Source organism: Crocuta crocuta, unplaced genomic scaffold (assembly GCF_008692635.1).
Source record: "Crocuta crocuta isolate KB4526 unplaced genomic scaffold, BGI_CrCroc_1.0 scaffold401, whole genome shotgun sequence".
In the NCBI taxonomy this organism is placed as follows: Eukaryota; Metazoa; Chordata; class Mammalia; order Carnivora; family Hyaenidae; genus Crocuta; species Crocuta crocuta.
Genome location: NW_027529449.1, coordinates 570,230 through 585,655, shown reverse-complemented (window position 1 = coordinate 585,655; position 15,426 = coordinate 570,230). Strand labels below are relative to the sequence as shown.

Here is a 15,426-nt window from a genome sequence, read left to right as displayed (position 1 = left end):
AATCTGTGTCTACTTGTAAGTAGCCTGTTGGTTAGTTAGGGCCTATGGATATTTTGAGGTGGGTTGCCTGATGAGCCTATCTGTATTCAGCCAGGTGGTCACTTTGAGCCACTCTTTGAGCCTCATTGCCTTGATCAAGTTTCCATTGTTCAAGCCTGTTGTCTCAAAGCAATCTCTATAAAGTTCTTTTTTTTTAATTCCACTGAAAATTATTAACTTATCTTTCAAAAGAGATACCCATTTCTTTCTTTCTTTCTTTCTTTCTTTCTTTCTTTCTTTCTTTCTTTCTTTCTTTCTTTCTTTCTTTCTTTCTTTCGTTAATGTTACAGTGTAGGTAATCAAAAATAACTAAACTTTTCTATTTAGATCACACTTCATAGTCCATAATTGATTCTTATTTTCAGAATCGAAGGCTGAAGGAAGGTCAATGAAAGGCATAAACAGTCCTACATTATCCCCATCTCTATCTCCCTAATCCCTTTCATCCCTACCTCCAAAATACAATTTTCAGTACTGGCTTGAGATGATGATGCCTGGGTTTTCAAACTATCTAGGTAAAAACAGGCAAAAAGTTGAAATTACATAGATCCTACAGTGGATCTACATCTTTGGGAATATAAAATATACCATTTTATAAAATGACATATTATGCCCTGTATCCAAACTCCAAGAATTAGAGACCTAGAGTTCATGTTTACTCACTATCTCAATTTTTTGGCCAATTTATTCATTGTTAGTATGTCCTAGTTTCCTCATTTGTAAAATAAGTATAATAATAGGATCTATCTCATAAAGTTTTTAATGAGGCTATCAGGAAGCAAGAATTTCTTCCCCTTCAAGGGTCTGTCTAGCTGGACTAAGAATCAAATTGACAGGAAAGAGATTAACAGAAGAAAAGCAAATTTAATAGTGTACATACAGGGAATCCACACAGATGTGGAAATTCCATAATAAATTGGGCAAAATGAGATATATATGTATATATGCATATGATGAACTAAGGAGAGGGAGGACTTTACAGGAAAGGAATGTAATTCACAGGGCAATAAGAAGAGCAGATGTTTGATAATTAGATGTTTGGCCTGCCATACTGATGGATCACTCATAAAATTGATCTCTGCTAATAACCCTTATTCTAGGAAAGAGCCCTGATGTAGGCCTTTCTATGTCATTAAGGGAGGGGCAAAAGTTTCTCCTGAGCCTGCAGCATATCATTCGTGTTCAGCTCAGAATAATCTTCATGCCAAAGTGACCCATCTTGAATCTGCTTGTTTTTAGCCTCTACAAGACTTAAATTGATCAAAATGTGCAATGTCCTTAGAATAGTACCTAACACATTTTGGGCATTATATGCTATTTATAGTTGTACATCTGAAGTGCTGTTTCTTTCAATTATCTTTATCTATATTTCTGTACCTGTTGAGTTGATAAGTAAAAACTATAGATAAGGATAGTGTTGAACGGTCATTATGTAGTTCTGGAGTTGAGAAACCTTCGATACATATCCATTGAGTATAATGAATACCTTCTACAAAGATCATCTTATAAACTTTTAATAAGAGAAATTTTTTCTTACTTTGATTAAGATTCATACTTCATCAGAGCATTATTGGCTCACACAATCTTTATTCATTCAGGAAATATTATTTGATAATTTGGTTCCTAAGTGTTGTGCACCGAATTCCATTGTGTTTGTGTGGTTGGGCAGGGGGGAGTTCACAAATGAAGACCAAATATGTATTTTTATTATCAATCACAATATCATAATATCTAAAGTCCTTTCCTTTGCTCAAATTTTTGATGCTGCCTTTCATTAACAAATATTTCTTCCTTTTAGAAAAGTGTATTTTATATGTTCCCAAAATGTTCCCCAAATCTACTCTTTCTTAAGTGAGTAGTTCACTTCTATGTATACAAATTTTATTTTAGCTAACTGGTTAACACCTATCAATGAACATAGAATACGCAGGGTGTAGCTTAGCAAATGAATTTATGCAGTTAGTATTTTATGGAAGAGTATTAGATGCACCTGAGGATACTTGTTTCTAAGAGCTCTTCATTCAGTTCAAAAATGCATCATTTTTCAATTATCATCACCAACTACTGTTCATTGATATACAGCTATTTCAAAAAGTGTTCTCCTTTTCAAAGGAGGAATTGACAGTTCTATGACTGGAAGTTCTAATCCAAAAGGTGTATTTTTTTTTTATAGTTTATTTATTTTTGAGATCGAGAATGAGCAGGGGAGGGGGCAGAGAGACAGGGAGACACAGAATCTGAAACAGGCTCCAGGCTCTGAGGGGCCAGCACAGAACCTAATGCGGGGCTCGAACCCACGAACTGCAAGATCATGACTTGAGCCGCAGTCGGATGCTTAACCGACTGAGCCACCTAGGTGCCCCCAAAAGTCCATAAGATTAATAGTCTATAATTGACAAGGACTGTAGAAGTATGAAATAAAACAGTAATTTGTAACTGGTCTGTTAGTAAAAGTAAAAACATTTTTTTCATCTGTACTTTTTGAAGAACAGTGGTGATTTACAGTTGTTTCATTACTAAAGAAAGTCTCCAAAGTACTTTAAAAATCCTATTGGCGTTGCACTTTGCCAACATTTTTTTTCCTAATCGAGTAATAGTGTTCATCAAAATAAAATGGTGTTCCTCCTTAGGATATTTGTAGTGGAGACATTACAAATATAATGAACTAAGATGTGCTAATTTCAGGTTTGTTTCAAATTTAGTGCCTCTTTTAATATGTAAAGCCATAAGCTTTACAGTTGCAAACTTTCAACTAATAACTACTCTATGGAGAGAATTGGTTCAGAAATTCCTTCAGTAACCACTAATCTTCCTTAACTATGGAGAAAATATTTCTTTTGACCCAGTTTTAATGTAACCTGAATATTATAGCCTAAGTTTTCATTGCCTAATTCTCCATTATACCCTATTTTGTTCTCTTATTGAAATATTTCATATAAGTTATACCTTAAATATTAATACTTTTATTTTTTACTTTTTAGGCATTAGCTATGGGAATGATGACAGAATACTATCATTATATCTTTACCACTCTGGTAAGTAATTTATTAAAGCATGAAGATAATGCTCTAAATTTTATTGCTATAACTTTTTGGAATGGAAAATGGATTTTTGAGTGAGAAGTAATGACTGGCACTTTTGTAGTTTATTTTATTTTGATTAAACCCAGGAGGAATTAATCATCACAGGGAACTAATAATTCTTGATGGGAAGCTGATGATTTTGAAATAATTTTATTTCAGATATCAGTTCAAAATGTTATATCTTACTTATATATTTCTTTAGAGGACTTTCAGAATATTATAGATTTCAAAATTAGTTTGCTAAGAAATCAGTGTTTTAGAAAAGCATAAATTTGGGGCGCCTGGGTGGCTTAGTCGGTTAAGCGTCCGACTTTCGCTTAGGTCATGATCTTGCGGTTCGTGGGTTCGAGCCCCGCATCGGGCTCTGTGCTGACTGCCAGCTCAGAGCCTGGAGCCTGTTTCAGTCTGTGACTCCCTCTCTCTCTGACCCTCCCCTGCTCACGCTGTCTCTCTCTCTCTCTCTCCTAGAAATAAAAAAAAGTTAAAAAAAAAAAAACACCCTTTGGAAAAAAAAAGAAAAGCATAAATTTTTATGTTGTTATCTCAGTTCTGTTTACTTTACAAAAAACAGATTTATTGAAACACTCTTTTAGTAGATTAAATTTTCTATCCTGTTTATGCCTACTTTTAGTTGGATTTTTTAGTCAATATGATTTAATTTGCAACAGCAATTGAATGTCACCTTCACATTTTGTCTTTAAAGAGCTACCACACAGTTTTTCCTTACTATGCATGAAAACCTGACCTCACCTTTTTGCCAAATCTACTTACTCTTGGTCCTCTATCTTTATTAATATGTTATCCCAATTTTCTTTCCTCTGTTAAATGACGGTCTAACACTAATTCTTTCCTGCTGTAGGGGTGGAAAATTTGTCCTCCTTCCCTTCTAGGTTCTTTGGCTGTTCTAATAATTAAACTGACATAAAAACAGATTAACGGGAGAAAATAAAACAAATTTAATTTCATACATCAGGAGCCCCAAAGATATGAGACTCAATGTCAGGTCAGATAATTGAACCTAAAAAATGAGATAAGAGCCTGAGGCTTCAAAGGGGAGGAGGGTAATTCACAGACCAATAGAAAGAGCAGGTATTTGGTAATTAGAAGTTTGCCCTGCTGTACAGATAGATCTTTCAGATTTAAAAAAAAAGTTATCTCTATTAATAGCTCTTTTTCTGGTACAGACCCCCTATGTAAATTCTTTTTGGTGGTTAAAATAGACATAAAAGTTTTCCTGAATCTGCTGGGTCTTGGTTGCCTTCAGATAAAGTAATCCACATGCCAAAGTGGCATATTTAAGGGTGGCATATTCTATTCCCCTTTATTACCTATCGCCAAAATTTGACAGTATCTCCAAGTTTGAGACTTATCCTATTTCCCTTTTTCCTCTTTAGTTATTTTCTTCAGAACTAGTATGCATGTAAGAGCTTCAATTATTACCTTTGTTGAAATGAAATCTAAATGTCCATTTGTAAGAGTCCTGAATTGTTGTATATTGCTACATTACAGAACAAGTCTAACTGTTGTCACATTAAGATAATCTCAAATAATTTAAACCTTAATGTATTGTCCTCTAAATTGACCCCTCTTCTGACTGCTTTCAAAGCTTCCATTGTCTGACTCCTACATCACCAGCAAAGTTCCACTGTTGTTTCCTCTATACTGTCTCTAGTTTGTGTCTTCATTCCCACAATGACCAGTTTAACCAATGTTTTCTGTTAACTCAAAAGTCTTCCAATTGGTCTCCGTGGTTTTAGGAGTCTTGAAGCTATCAGATCAAATCACTAAAATGTAGTTAATTACAATAGCTTACTGTAGTAACAACTCTCCTCCAATAGAGAATCTTCACACAGTGGTTTGTATTTTACTGGCAAATACTATGGTTAACTCTGCTGTATCTCTATATTACTTCCCACCAGGCTACTTCTTGCAGCCTCTAAGAAACTTAATGATAGGCTGCAGGAGAGGGACTAGAAGCCTTTACTCATCAGCAAATTTTATTTCAATGCAGTTATAACTAAGTTCCACCATAATCATAAGATTTTAGAGAAATCAAAATATCCCTTAATAAGGAAAACAAAATTAAAAAAAAGGAAAATGAATTTAGGATTATAGAAGTCATTAGCCTATAATTGAAGGCTGTTTTTAAATTTAATTTTAACCTAACTTTCCTTTTTTCTTTTGTTGATATTTTCCTTCATGAATTCTCTTTTATAGAAAAACTGATCTAGATCAGTCTCCTGAATAGGTTTTATGTTTTCTAATTTTGGTGCCTTTACTGACACTTTGAATGACATCCTTTTTCCTTTTGCCTACCAAAAGCCTCGCCATTCTTTAATGGCAGTTTAGGTCCCCTCTGATATGGAGTTATTTTTGACTCTAAAAATTGAAAGTTATCCATCTTGCTTCTGACTCATTACACTTATCACTTCTACTCTTTTGTCCGTGTGTGTTTGTGTGTGTGTGTGTGTGTGTGTGTGTGTGTGTGTCCTTGGCTAGATTGCAAATGTTGAAAAATAAAAACCTAAAAAAATACCTTATATTTTTCATAGCACAGAGCACAGTTCAGATCAATATCAACTGCTCTCCACTAAATTTTAATCCTATTTTGTGTCCTATTTGGCTGTATGAATTCAAGGCAGGGTGCATGTAGGACCAATGGCATTATTCTTACCCTGGTTCCCAATATTGTCTGTAATATCTAAGGATTAATGCCAGCTGTAAAGAGGGCAAAGGTGGCACATGCTGCAGGTTCTCATGGTGACATCCAGCTCTTCTGGATGCTTTGTCCCCTCTCTCCCGGGAAAACCAAAGGCAAAGCCAGAACATTCACTACCTTCTGGAACTGGCAGCCAAAATCCAAAGTGTTTCTTATGGTGAACTCATTGGATAGAGCATAAAACAAAGGAACTGCAAGGGTCCCACAACCAAAAACGCCAGTTTTGTTCACTTTTTTCTCTCAGCTTTAACATAATTTTTGTTAGAAGCCATGTTTCATAAACTGTTTCTTAAAAATCAGTCAAACAAACAAACAAACAAAAACAAGACAAAACCAAAAGTTGTATAACCAGTCAAGGAAGCAGAGCATAGAAAAAAAAAATCTAGTCAGTTAAAAATAAAATGTTCAGGCATAAAATTTAAGGGCAAGCTATCCTTAAATGGAAAAGACAAGTTATGCAAATCTTAAGTGTAGGTTTTAGAAAAGCCTGTTGTTTCACTGGTGGAATTAGAAGATGATTTATGCATAAATATTTATCCAGAATATATATATTTGCATTGGCAAAGCATGAAAATAACCTATTTAAATCTTGGTGATTGGTGATAGTTCATATAATTTGTGAAACAATTAAAATAGTGTTAACTGTTCTAAGGGAGGTAAGAATAATCGACTACTTTAATTATACATGTTTGTGAATATACTCTGTTGATAATAACACAAGGAAATTTGTCTTTCAGGACCTCTTTGCTCTTGATGTAGAGCCCTACCGATACAGTGGTGTTAACATGACAGGGTTCAGAATATTAAATACAGAAAATACACAAGTCTCCTCCATCATTGAAAAGTGGTCAATGGAACGGTTGCAGGCACCTCCGAAACCCGATTCAGGTTTGCTGGATGGATTTATGACGGTATGAATTTCCACTTAAACATCAGATTGTGTGTTTTTAAGTGATATTGTACAAATTATTAAGTCTTCAGCCTACAAACTTGGGTTTAATTGGTTGACATTAAAGGCATGCTGTCAGAATTACAATAGCAAATAATTCTATTATAATTTTCTAAATTAATTTTATATGGCAAATTTGTACTTGTATACAAGTATCTCAAAAGACATTACAACTATAGTTAGCATATCTACAATGTAGAGATATCTCCAAGATTAATGGATGTCATATATAGGATAAATTAGAGACTGAAAAGAAGATGTTAACCTAATAGTTATCCTTTGATCTTAACTACCCATACATGATTATTCTTCATCATATTGGTTTCTGATATCATATAGACGACCTACATCACACTAAAATGTCCTTTGAGTTATTCACTCTTTAAGGGTCAAGACCAACCAATAATCACAGTTATTATTTTCAAGTCCTTGAATATACCTAGAAACTGGATTTATACATAAACTGTAAAGAAGGGTGCATTCTTGTAGAAGTTTAGCTATTTGTACCACTTCTGTCAGTGAAAATCTAAGGCAAGACACATATAGAAAATTTTCTGATAGCTATGTTAAAAACACAAACAACAAAAGTAAAAATCACTGTTACTCATTTTTGTCATTTAGTTGGTTATATTAAAAACTATTATTTGAACAGATAATCAATAGAAAAATTATGGCAGATATTTTTCATTTTCTTTTGCCAAGTCTTTGAAAGTTGTTGTGTATTTGACACCATACATACTAATTCAGACTGGTTGTGACCAGTCTCACAAGTGCTCAATAGCCAAATGTAAGTACTGGTTACCTTATAAGACCAGGTAGCTTTATAATACACTATTTTTATACTATTCTATTTAAACAAATTATAAATGTCTGATACATTTTCATTAAATCTGTTTTCTATAGACCAAATAATAGCTACAGTTTGGGAAATAGCTAAGCACTCTGGCAATCTGTATATTTCCTAGGTCATTACAACCTGCTTTTATTAAGTGTCAGCCTAAATGGAAATTTTATAAGCATAACACTCTCTATCCTGATGTGTGGAAAAGCTTTTTCTATTATGATTATAATTTTTCCATTAATTGCTTCAATGGGGGATTCAAAGTGTATTTTTAATGTTGTAGCAAAATAAAGGTAAAAATGTGATTATTTTTTCCTTAAAAGAATATTCAGCAATACAAATTGAGGATCTTCATAGAGAATGAAAACATTAATTACCCTCATGGTACCAAAATTCTGAAGGGGAAAAAGGGGTTTGTTTTTTTGAGAAAAACAACCTCCTAGAATTTGAAGATATCTTATATTCACATAATTTTTTAAAGAAATAATATAAGGAGAATATCACTCTTTTATATAAAAATAGAGATAGTTGACTTATTCTAGTATTTTGGTATTAACCTAAGATATATTTGAGAAACTTTATTGGGAGGAAAATATCTAAATAACTTTGAAATGAAGATATTTTTTCACTAAAGTATATCCTTAAAAATAAATACAACCTTAATAAATGACAAATATTATGCTTTCTTCTCAGTTTGAAGTTGTTGAGTCAAACTTTTGGAACTTAATGAGATAATGTTATTTTTAAACTAAAATATATGCTAATTTTTTATTGTCTTTTTAATCACGAACATATTTTCATCCCTATATGGTTTTTAGCTAACTTTATCATTCTTAAACTTCAGGATGGATATCTTATTATTTGTTACTCAAAGCCATTTTTGAATATTTTAAGGAAAGTAAATCGATAAATAATATGGCAATTTTAAGACTTTTACTTAACATTTAACTCTAAGACTTCTACTAATATGTCCAAGAATTGGTGTTCTGCTTTATCTATCAAAATCAGAAAAATTATCCAGTTTTACTTAGTTATTCTCTATATTTCTATATGATTCCCTGTATGACTCTACATGCCATCCTCTGAAACAAAGTTCTAACTTGTAAATAACTTGTAAGGACTATTGGAAGACAGATAAATACAAAGGAAAGGGTATTAATTTCCTGTCGTCCAGGAAGGCAGAGTCTCTTGGAGAGAATTAATCTTATTAACTTTCAGAAGATAGAACAGAAAGACAGGGTGTTAGGAGGAATACAGGTCTGGATTCTTTTTTTTTTTTTAATCTAGCTATGAATCCCTGCTTTCTCAATTCTGTCCTTCTGAGCTGGCTGGTGATTTGGTAGGAATGGATAAGTGATAGAATGAAAATGCACGGTAAGAAAATGAGAAAATTAGCCTATTTATTGAAAATTCTAGGCCTTGTGTATAGGCTATGGATTTTGAAGTCTTTAGACGAATATTCAATGCCAACACTCTTACATTTCCTATAGTCATGAAATGCTCTCCAGGTGGCATACTAAATAAGACAGAATCAAAAATGTTCACATATAAGAGATAATTGCCTTTTCATTTATATATTTTTAAGTTGCTGCAAATACAAAGATTTCACCCAAAAACTGGAGATTTAAAAATGAAAATCTTTTTTAAATGAGTGAGCTGAAGATAAATGTACTTATGTGAGTCCTTTTGGAACAATATTTCTTACCTAAAAATGTGTACCAGCTAATTATTTTATTATATTTATAAATAGAGCATGGAAAAGAAACTATTTTGGAAGTAGACATGAAGTTTGCTGTAAAATAAAGATGTCTTCCAAAATGGATACAGATTGATTACTTTTTAAAAATTCCCTTTTGGAAAATGATAATATCTTTTAAAATCTTCTCATTATATACCATTATATAGTAACAAAAATATGATATGTAAAATATTTTAATTACATACATTAATTCTTAATTATAAATAGTGTATGATTATTATAAAAATAAAACCAGTATAAGATCTGCATAAAAAATGTATATTTATGACTTGCATGGGTATTTTTTTCATTTAATATCGTATTTTAAGCATTTTTCCATTCATTAAATGTTTAGAAAAGGAAATAAATAGGCTATTTCCACCATGAGTGGAGTTGGGAAAATTAAGAGGAGCCTAGTTAGAAAAGAAAAGAATTATAGCCTGGCATTGTGGTGTTGGCAACGCTCCTTTCAGTCAATTCATGAGATTTCAGTGTTTATATATCTCTTGTTCTTTTTTCTCCCTATGGTACCATAAAGAAATGAGATTATCAGCAAAGTCCCTAGTGCTTGGAGCAAGACCTATTATTATCAGTATCATAGTCATTTGTCAGTATGTAAGATCATAGTGCTTAGACTTTCAAATTCTTTCTCCATGTTGAACTATAAAAGGAAACAATGAATTGGATTCATAAGAATTTTTCTGATTGAGTTAGCATCTTAATTGACCCCTGGGTCAAGTGTTTATCTGCTAAATGATTATTGAATACAAGACTATTTCTCCTGTAGTTGTGTTTTCTTCTAAAGTTTGGGGTCATCATAATAAAGATATTAATGTCATCAGCTCAGTAAAATGTTTATCTTCATTTGTTACAAACCCAGCCAAGAAACCAAGTCACCCAGTACATCGAAGCCCAATCTCTTTAAGGTGGATATGAAAAAGGAAGCCCAACCCTTCACACATTAGAGGTTTTTGGTTTTTTAAACTCATGTCACCTTTCTCACACTTCCTCCAATGCCCACACACTGCCATCCAGTCAATGTGCTAGATAGACTTCTCCCCAGACGTGAGCCCTTACTATAAAAACCTTTCTCTGGGTGCCTGGGTGGCTCAGTGAGTTAAGCATCCCACTTCAGTACAGGTCATGATCTTGCAGTCAGTGAGTTCAAGCCCCGTGTCTGGGCTCTGTGCTGACAGCTAGCTCAGAGCCTGGAGCCTGCTTCAGATTCTGTGTCTCCCTCCCTCTCTGACCCTCCCCTGCTCATACTCTCTCTCTTTCTCTCTCAGAAAGAAATAAAAACATTTAAAAAATGAAAAGAAAAAACCTTTCTCTATTGTGCATTCTCTGCTGAGTATTTATGTTTCCATGCTCCTAGGAGTGTGGACGTGCCCTAAGTGGATCTGTTCTTTACTGCTAGTCAGATGACATAGTTTCCAGTCTTCTGCCCAGACATCTGCCTTCTCTAAGTAAGCACGGTTCTCAAAGGACAGGGATTCATTTTCTTGAACCCCTCAGAGCTGACAATGGTTGTAGTTATTATTGATATATTGAGTTTGCAGCAATCTCAATTCAGGAAAATGAAATCAAGTAGAAATACCTCAAGGTTAGTTTTAAACAGCTATGTCCAAGATGATTTTCCCAGTACCGCCATCATGAGTATGCATATGAGTACTAATGGACCTATTTTCATCTGGTAGCTTAAAAGTACCATTTTTCCTTATGTTGATGTATAGCACCACACATATTCCTTGATAATATTAATTTAAAACACAAATCAATAATGATTGTGTTGGTTGGCTATATTATTTGGATTACTATAGGAAGATTACTATTTTGGAAATACAAACTCTAAATACTAACTACTGTCTCCATTTCCTTCCCCCTGTCTTCACACCTAAACCGTCATCAAACACTGTCAAACCTACTGTCCCATATCTTTCTTCACTACCTTTTTCTTTCCCCCACTAGACCCACACCTTAGTTAAGAACCCGTGATCTCTCTTCTGCCTCTTGTAATAGCCTCCTCACTGAAGTCCCAGTCCTAATATCTCTCCCCTACATTTACCTTCTTTCTAGTGTGAACATTGCTCATGACTCCTTGTCATTTACTAGATGAAGTTTCAACTCATTAGCCAAACCTGCAAGGCCCTCAATGATCTGGCTTCTGCTGCTTGTCCAGTCTTTTCTTTGTCTGCTCCCTGCTCTTTGAAGGCACCCATCTCACTGCAATGCTGGGTCCTCCTCATCTCTCAACGGGGTGCTCCCATTGTCTGAATGTATGGCCTCTTCCTCATTGTGCTCTAATTTTCAGGTCATCTGTTTTTGTGATTTTTTACCTGTGATATTTCACTTATGTACATTTTGTTTAATGCCGTGTTGAAATTTAGCTCTGATACTTTTGTTTGTCTTCACATCTCTTTTCCAAAAGACTGTAACTCTTTGGAGGCAAGAAGTAGGTTTCCTTATCTTTGAATGCCCTGTACTAGCTAAGTGTTTGGTGCAAGTGTTTATATGCCCTGTACTAGCTAAGTGTTTGGTGCATTNGTTTGTCTTCACATCTCTTTTCCAAAAGACTGTAACTCTTTGGAGGCAAGAAGTAGGTTTCCTTATCTTTGAATGCCCTGTACTAGCTAAGTGTTTGGTGCAAGGGGATGTTTATAATGAAGGAAGGACTGGCTCACTGAATAAATGTGTGTGTTAATTTATTCTAATCACATGATAGCTGTGTTCTCATCACAGCTATCACAGGGTTCTCTCGTTTTCCCACATATGCTCTGGGGAGCTTTTTGTAAGTTTGCATACTTATACTTTATTGAGATATCTAATCATTTAGAAAATAAAATTAGGCTAATATCAAATACTTGTTAGAAAAATATGTTAAAAGGCAAAAGCTTAGAAACATTTTTGATTAAATAGTGAAAGTTTAGTGACTTAGAAAAGTAGTTTCCCTTCTCTTTTACAAAAGAGTGAAAATGTTTATAAGAGAGGTGAGTCTTTATGTATTTAAGTTCCAGTGTCCTAAAAATTATTTCTTTATAACAATAGACAATAGAGCAAAAATTTTATAATTTCTTTCATCATTTGATTAACTTTAAAGATAAATGTATACCCGGTTCACAGCAGGGAGTTAGCTTATATATGAAGGGGGCAGTAGTGATCACTCTGCTACTGTACAAAGATTTACCTTCAGAAAGTAGAGCCACAGAGAAATGAAGTATGACCAGGCAGGCATTCATTTACTCCTAGAACTACAAGCCCGTCTTGGCTGCTGTCTGCTTAATTAGCTGTAGCTATTTTCTTTGATTCAGTTGAAAAGAGAATATAAGAATTTACCAGACAATGGACCAAACTAACTCCTCATTTTTTAATCAATAAAGGCATTTTGAAAATGTTGATTTTATCTTATATCCCACTAAAACAGCAAAGGAATAAAAAGTAGCAAAATAATAAATTAATTGCTTTCTCTTTGATCAATTTTAATTGTGTGTATGCTGTGTATTCTGGGCTTGATACTAGGCATTCAAAATTTGATGCTGAAGACAATGCATTTATTTCCTCACAGAGATTAGGAAACTGACAAAATTAGAAGATAGTGTCTTACTGATCACATCTCACATCTCTGTCAGTACAAGAATCATATTCAAACTATGTTGACTTCTTCCTAATTTTGTGTTTCTTTAATTGCTTTAGTTTCCTAAGTCTTCCTTCAAATTATTGTTAAAATTCCTTGTTTTCCATGCTATTTTGTGATAGCAAGAGACAAACATATATTTACCAGTAGTTTTGCATAGATTCTTAATATTTTGCTGAAAAATGTGTAACATTTAACAATATTTATCAATATAACTGCTAGTTTTATTCTTGTATTTACCAGAGAAGAAATATTTGGAAGTCTATATTATAATCAAGATAGCAGAAATATTTTTATAAGATATTTTGGAGTATGTTATGAACTCATAAGCACAACATTCATTACATTTGTATATGATTGATTTAATGAATAGTAAAAGAATATGGAGTTTGTGGCATGAATAACAGAATGGCACTATATTTCTTCATTTTATATACCTATTAATCTTCCATGATGTACTAGGCTGCAAGTTAAATCTGAATATAAATAATTGAGATGACCTAACAACCTCCATTGTTTCATTAACATACAACATTCCATTTAATTGCCTTTGCTCATTGACAGATTAAATAATCAGCATTTATCTAAAGCTGGTAAAGAGTTGGTGTTTCCATTTTAAGTAATTGTTCCTTACGTGAAAAATGGCGGTTGCAATGAATCATTTCCTTCATAATCATGTTATTTTTAGGCTAATTTTTAAACTTTTCACTTAGAAAGAGTAAGGCTGAATCAGATTTTTACCCTTTTTATCCTCAAGAGCAAATTTTACCTTTAAAGCACTAATCTAAGTGCTTTACAATACAGACTTGTAATGTATTAATACATTTCTGTTCACAACTTTCCCCAGCTTTTTATTTTATATTTAATAGCTATATAGTTATATATAGGTATAATCAATCACAAATGGTATAAGAAAAGCAAGTACACTGTATACTATAAAGGGAATATGGAGTGTCTAAGAAAATAAGCAATAGATTATTTCACTAGAGCAGACATTCTGGTTAGAAAGGGGCTAACAGCAACTTTGACATAATATTCGCTGTCCTGAATTAGAGGAAAGTGGATTGGGAAACAATGGGAGAAAAGCTGTGATAAAATTTTTACATATTGTTTAATTAATAGACAATTATAGACATGTAACATTTAACATGTAGGAATTTGGAATAGTTAAAGCCAGAATGAAATAGTGGTTGAAATTATTTAAAAAACAGGAAGAGATGGCACTGAGGCATATAAATAACAAGAAATATTATTACTCAGATAGAAATTCATAATGGACTACAGAAACATTCTGACTAATGAAGATTAGCAATTGCTATAAACAATAGTACTTTCTCTTCATTGGATATATTTCTAGAATAAAAAGGAGAGAAGATCTATTCTACAATGCACAAAACATTTTTTGACTACTTGTTCACATTCAGAATACAATATATGGAGCTAAGCTACCTTCTGTATTTAGAAATAAGGTATGGACTGCAGGGGAGTAGACTAGTGATGACTACTATCAAAACTATTTTTTGTATTATTCCATTTTATTCATAATTTTAGGAATTTATTTTAGGAATTTTATTTATTATTTTTATAATTTTGGAATTTATATTAAAGATATTGAAATGCAATACCAGATAAAGATACCTTGGTCTCACTACAGTCTTCAAATAAAATAAAGTTTTAATATTTAAAAAAATTTTTTTAAGTTTATTTATTTTGAGAGAGACAGAGTGCAAGCAGGGGAGGGGCAGAGAGAGAAGAATCTCAAGCAGGCTCCGTGTTGTCAGGAGAGTCCGTGAAGGCTCGAATTCATGAAAAAGTAAGATTCTGACNTCATGACCTAAGCGAAAGTCGGACGCTTAACAGACTAAGCCACCCAGGCGCCCCAGGCAGGCCATTTTTAATTTTTATTATTTATTTATAATATCTACATCCAACATGAAGCTCAAACTTGAAACCCTCATTTCAAGAGTTGTATGCTCTTCTGACTGAGCCAGGCACCCCAAAATTTTAAATAATAAATATTGACATAGTTTCCATTTAAATAATTATATTTGTATCTGTCTTATATAAAAATAATATAAATATATACAATGTTTATTATTAATATTTACATATATTTATATTATTTTTAGATATTATAAAAGGTAAGCCATATCCTGATTTATCTATTAGAAAGACAATGTTAATGGCTGCAATGTTATTAGGATAATTATGGTTTATAATATATCACCTCAGTATACTAAATATATATAAGATTTTGATAGATTTTAAATTAAATAGTAACCTATTTATGAAATATTTATGTTTAAATATGTAACATATTTAGTTGTAGATTTTATTAATTTTAAACTCAGTATGCCTGTGAAATTTTAACAAATTTTCCTTCTTTGCTACTGTGACATAACAAATTGCAGATTGTTTTGTCATGC

General features: G+C 32.9%; 1 protein-coding gene across 1 annotated transcript in view; it reads left to right on the top strand.

Moving 5' to 3' along the window:
* GRIK2 (glutamate ionotropic receptor kainate type subunit 2) overlaps positions 1-15,426 on the top strand; it is a 622,787-nt gene that overhangs the window by 259,501 nt on the left and 347,860 nt on the right. Inside the window, exons 5-6 of the mRNA XM_077760692.1 lie at positions 3,021-3,074; positions 6,579-6,752. Of these exons, the coding sequence (XP_077616818.1) occupies positions 3,021-3,074; positions 6,579-6,752 (228 nt within the window). The remainder of the gene's footprint in view (positions 1-3,020; positions 3,075-6,578; positions 6,753-15,426) is intronic.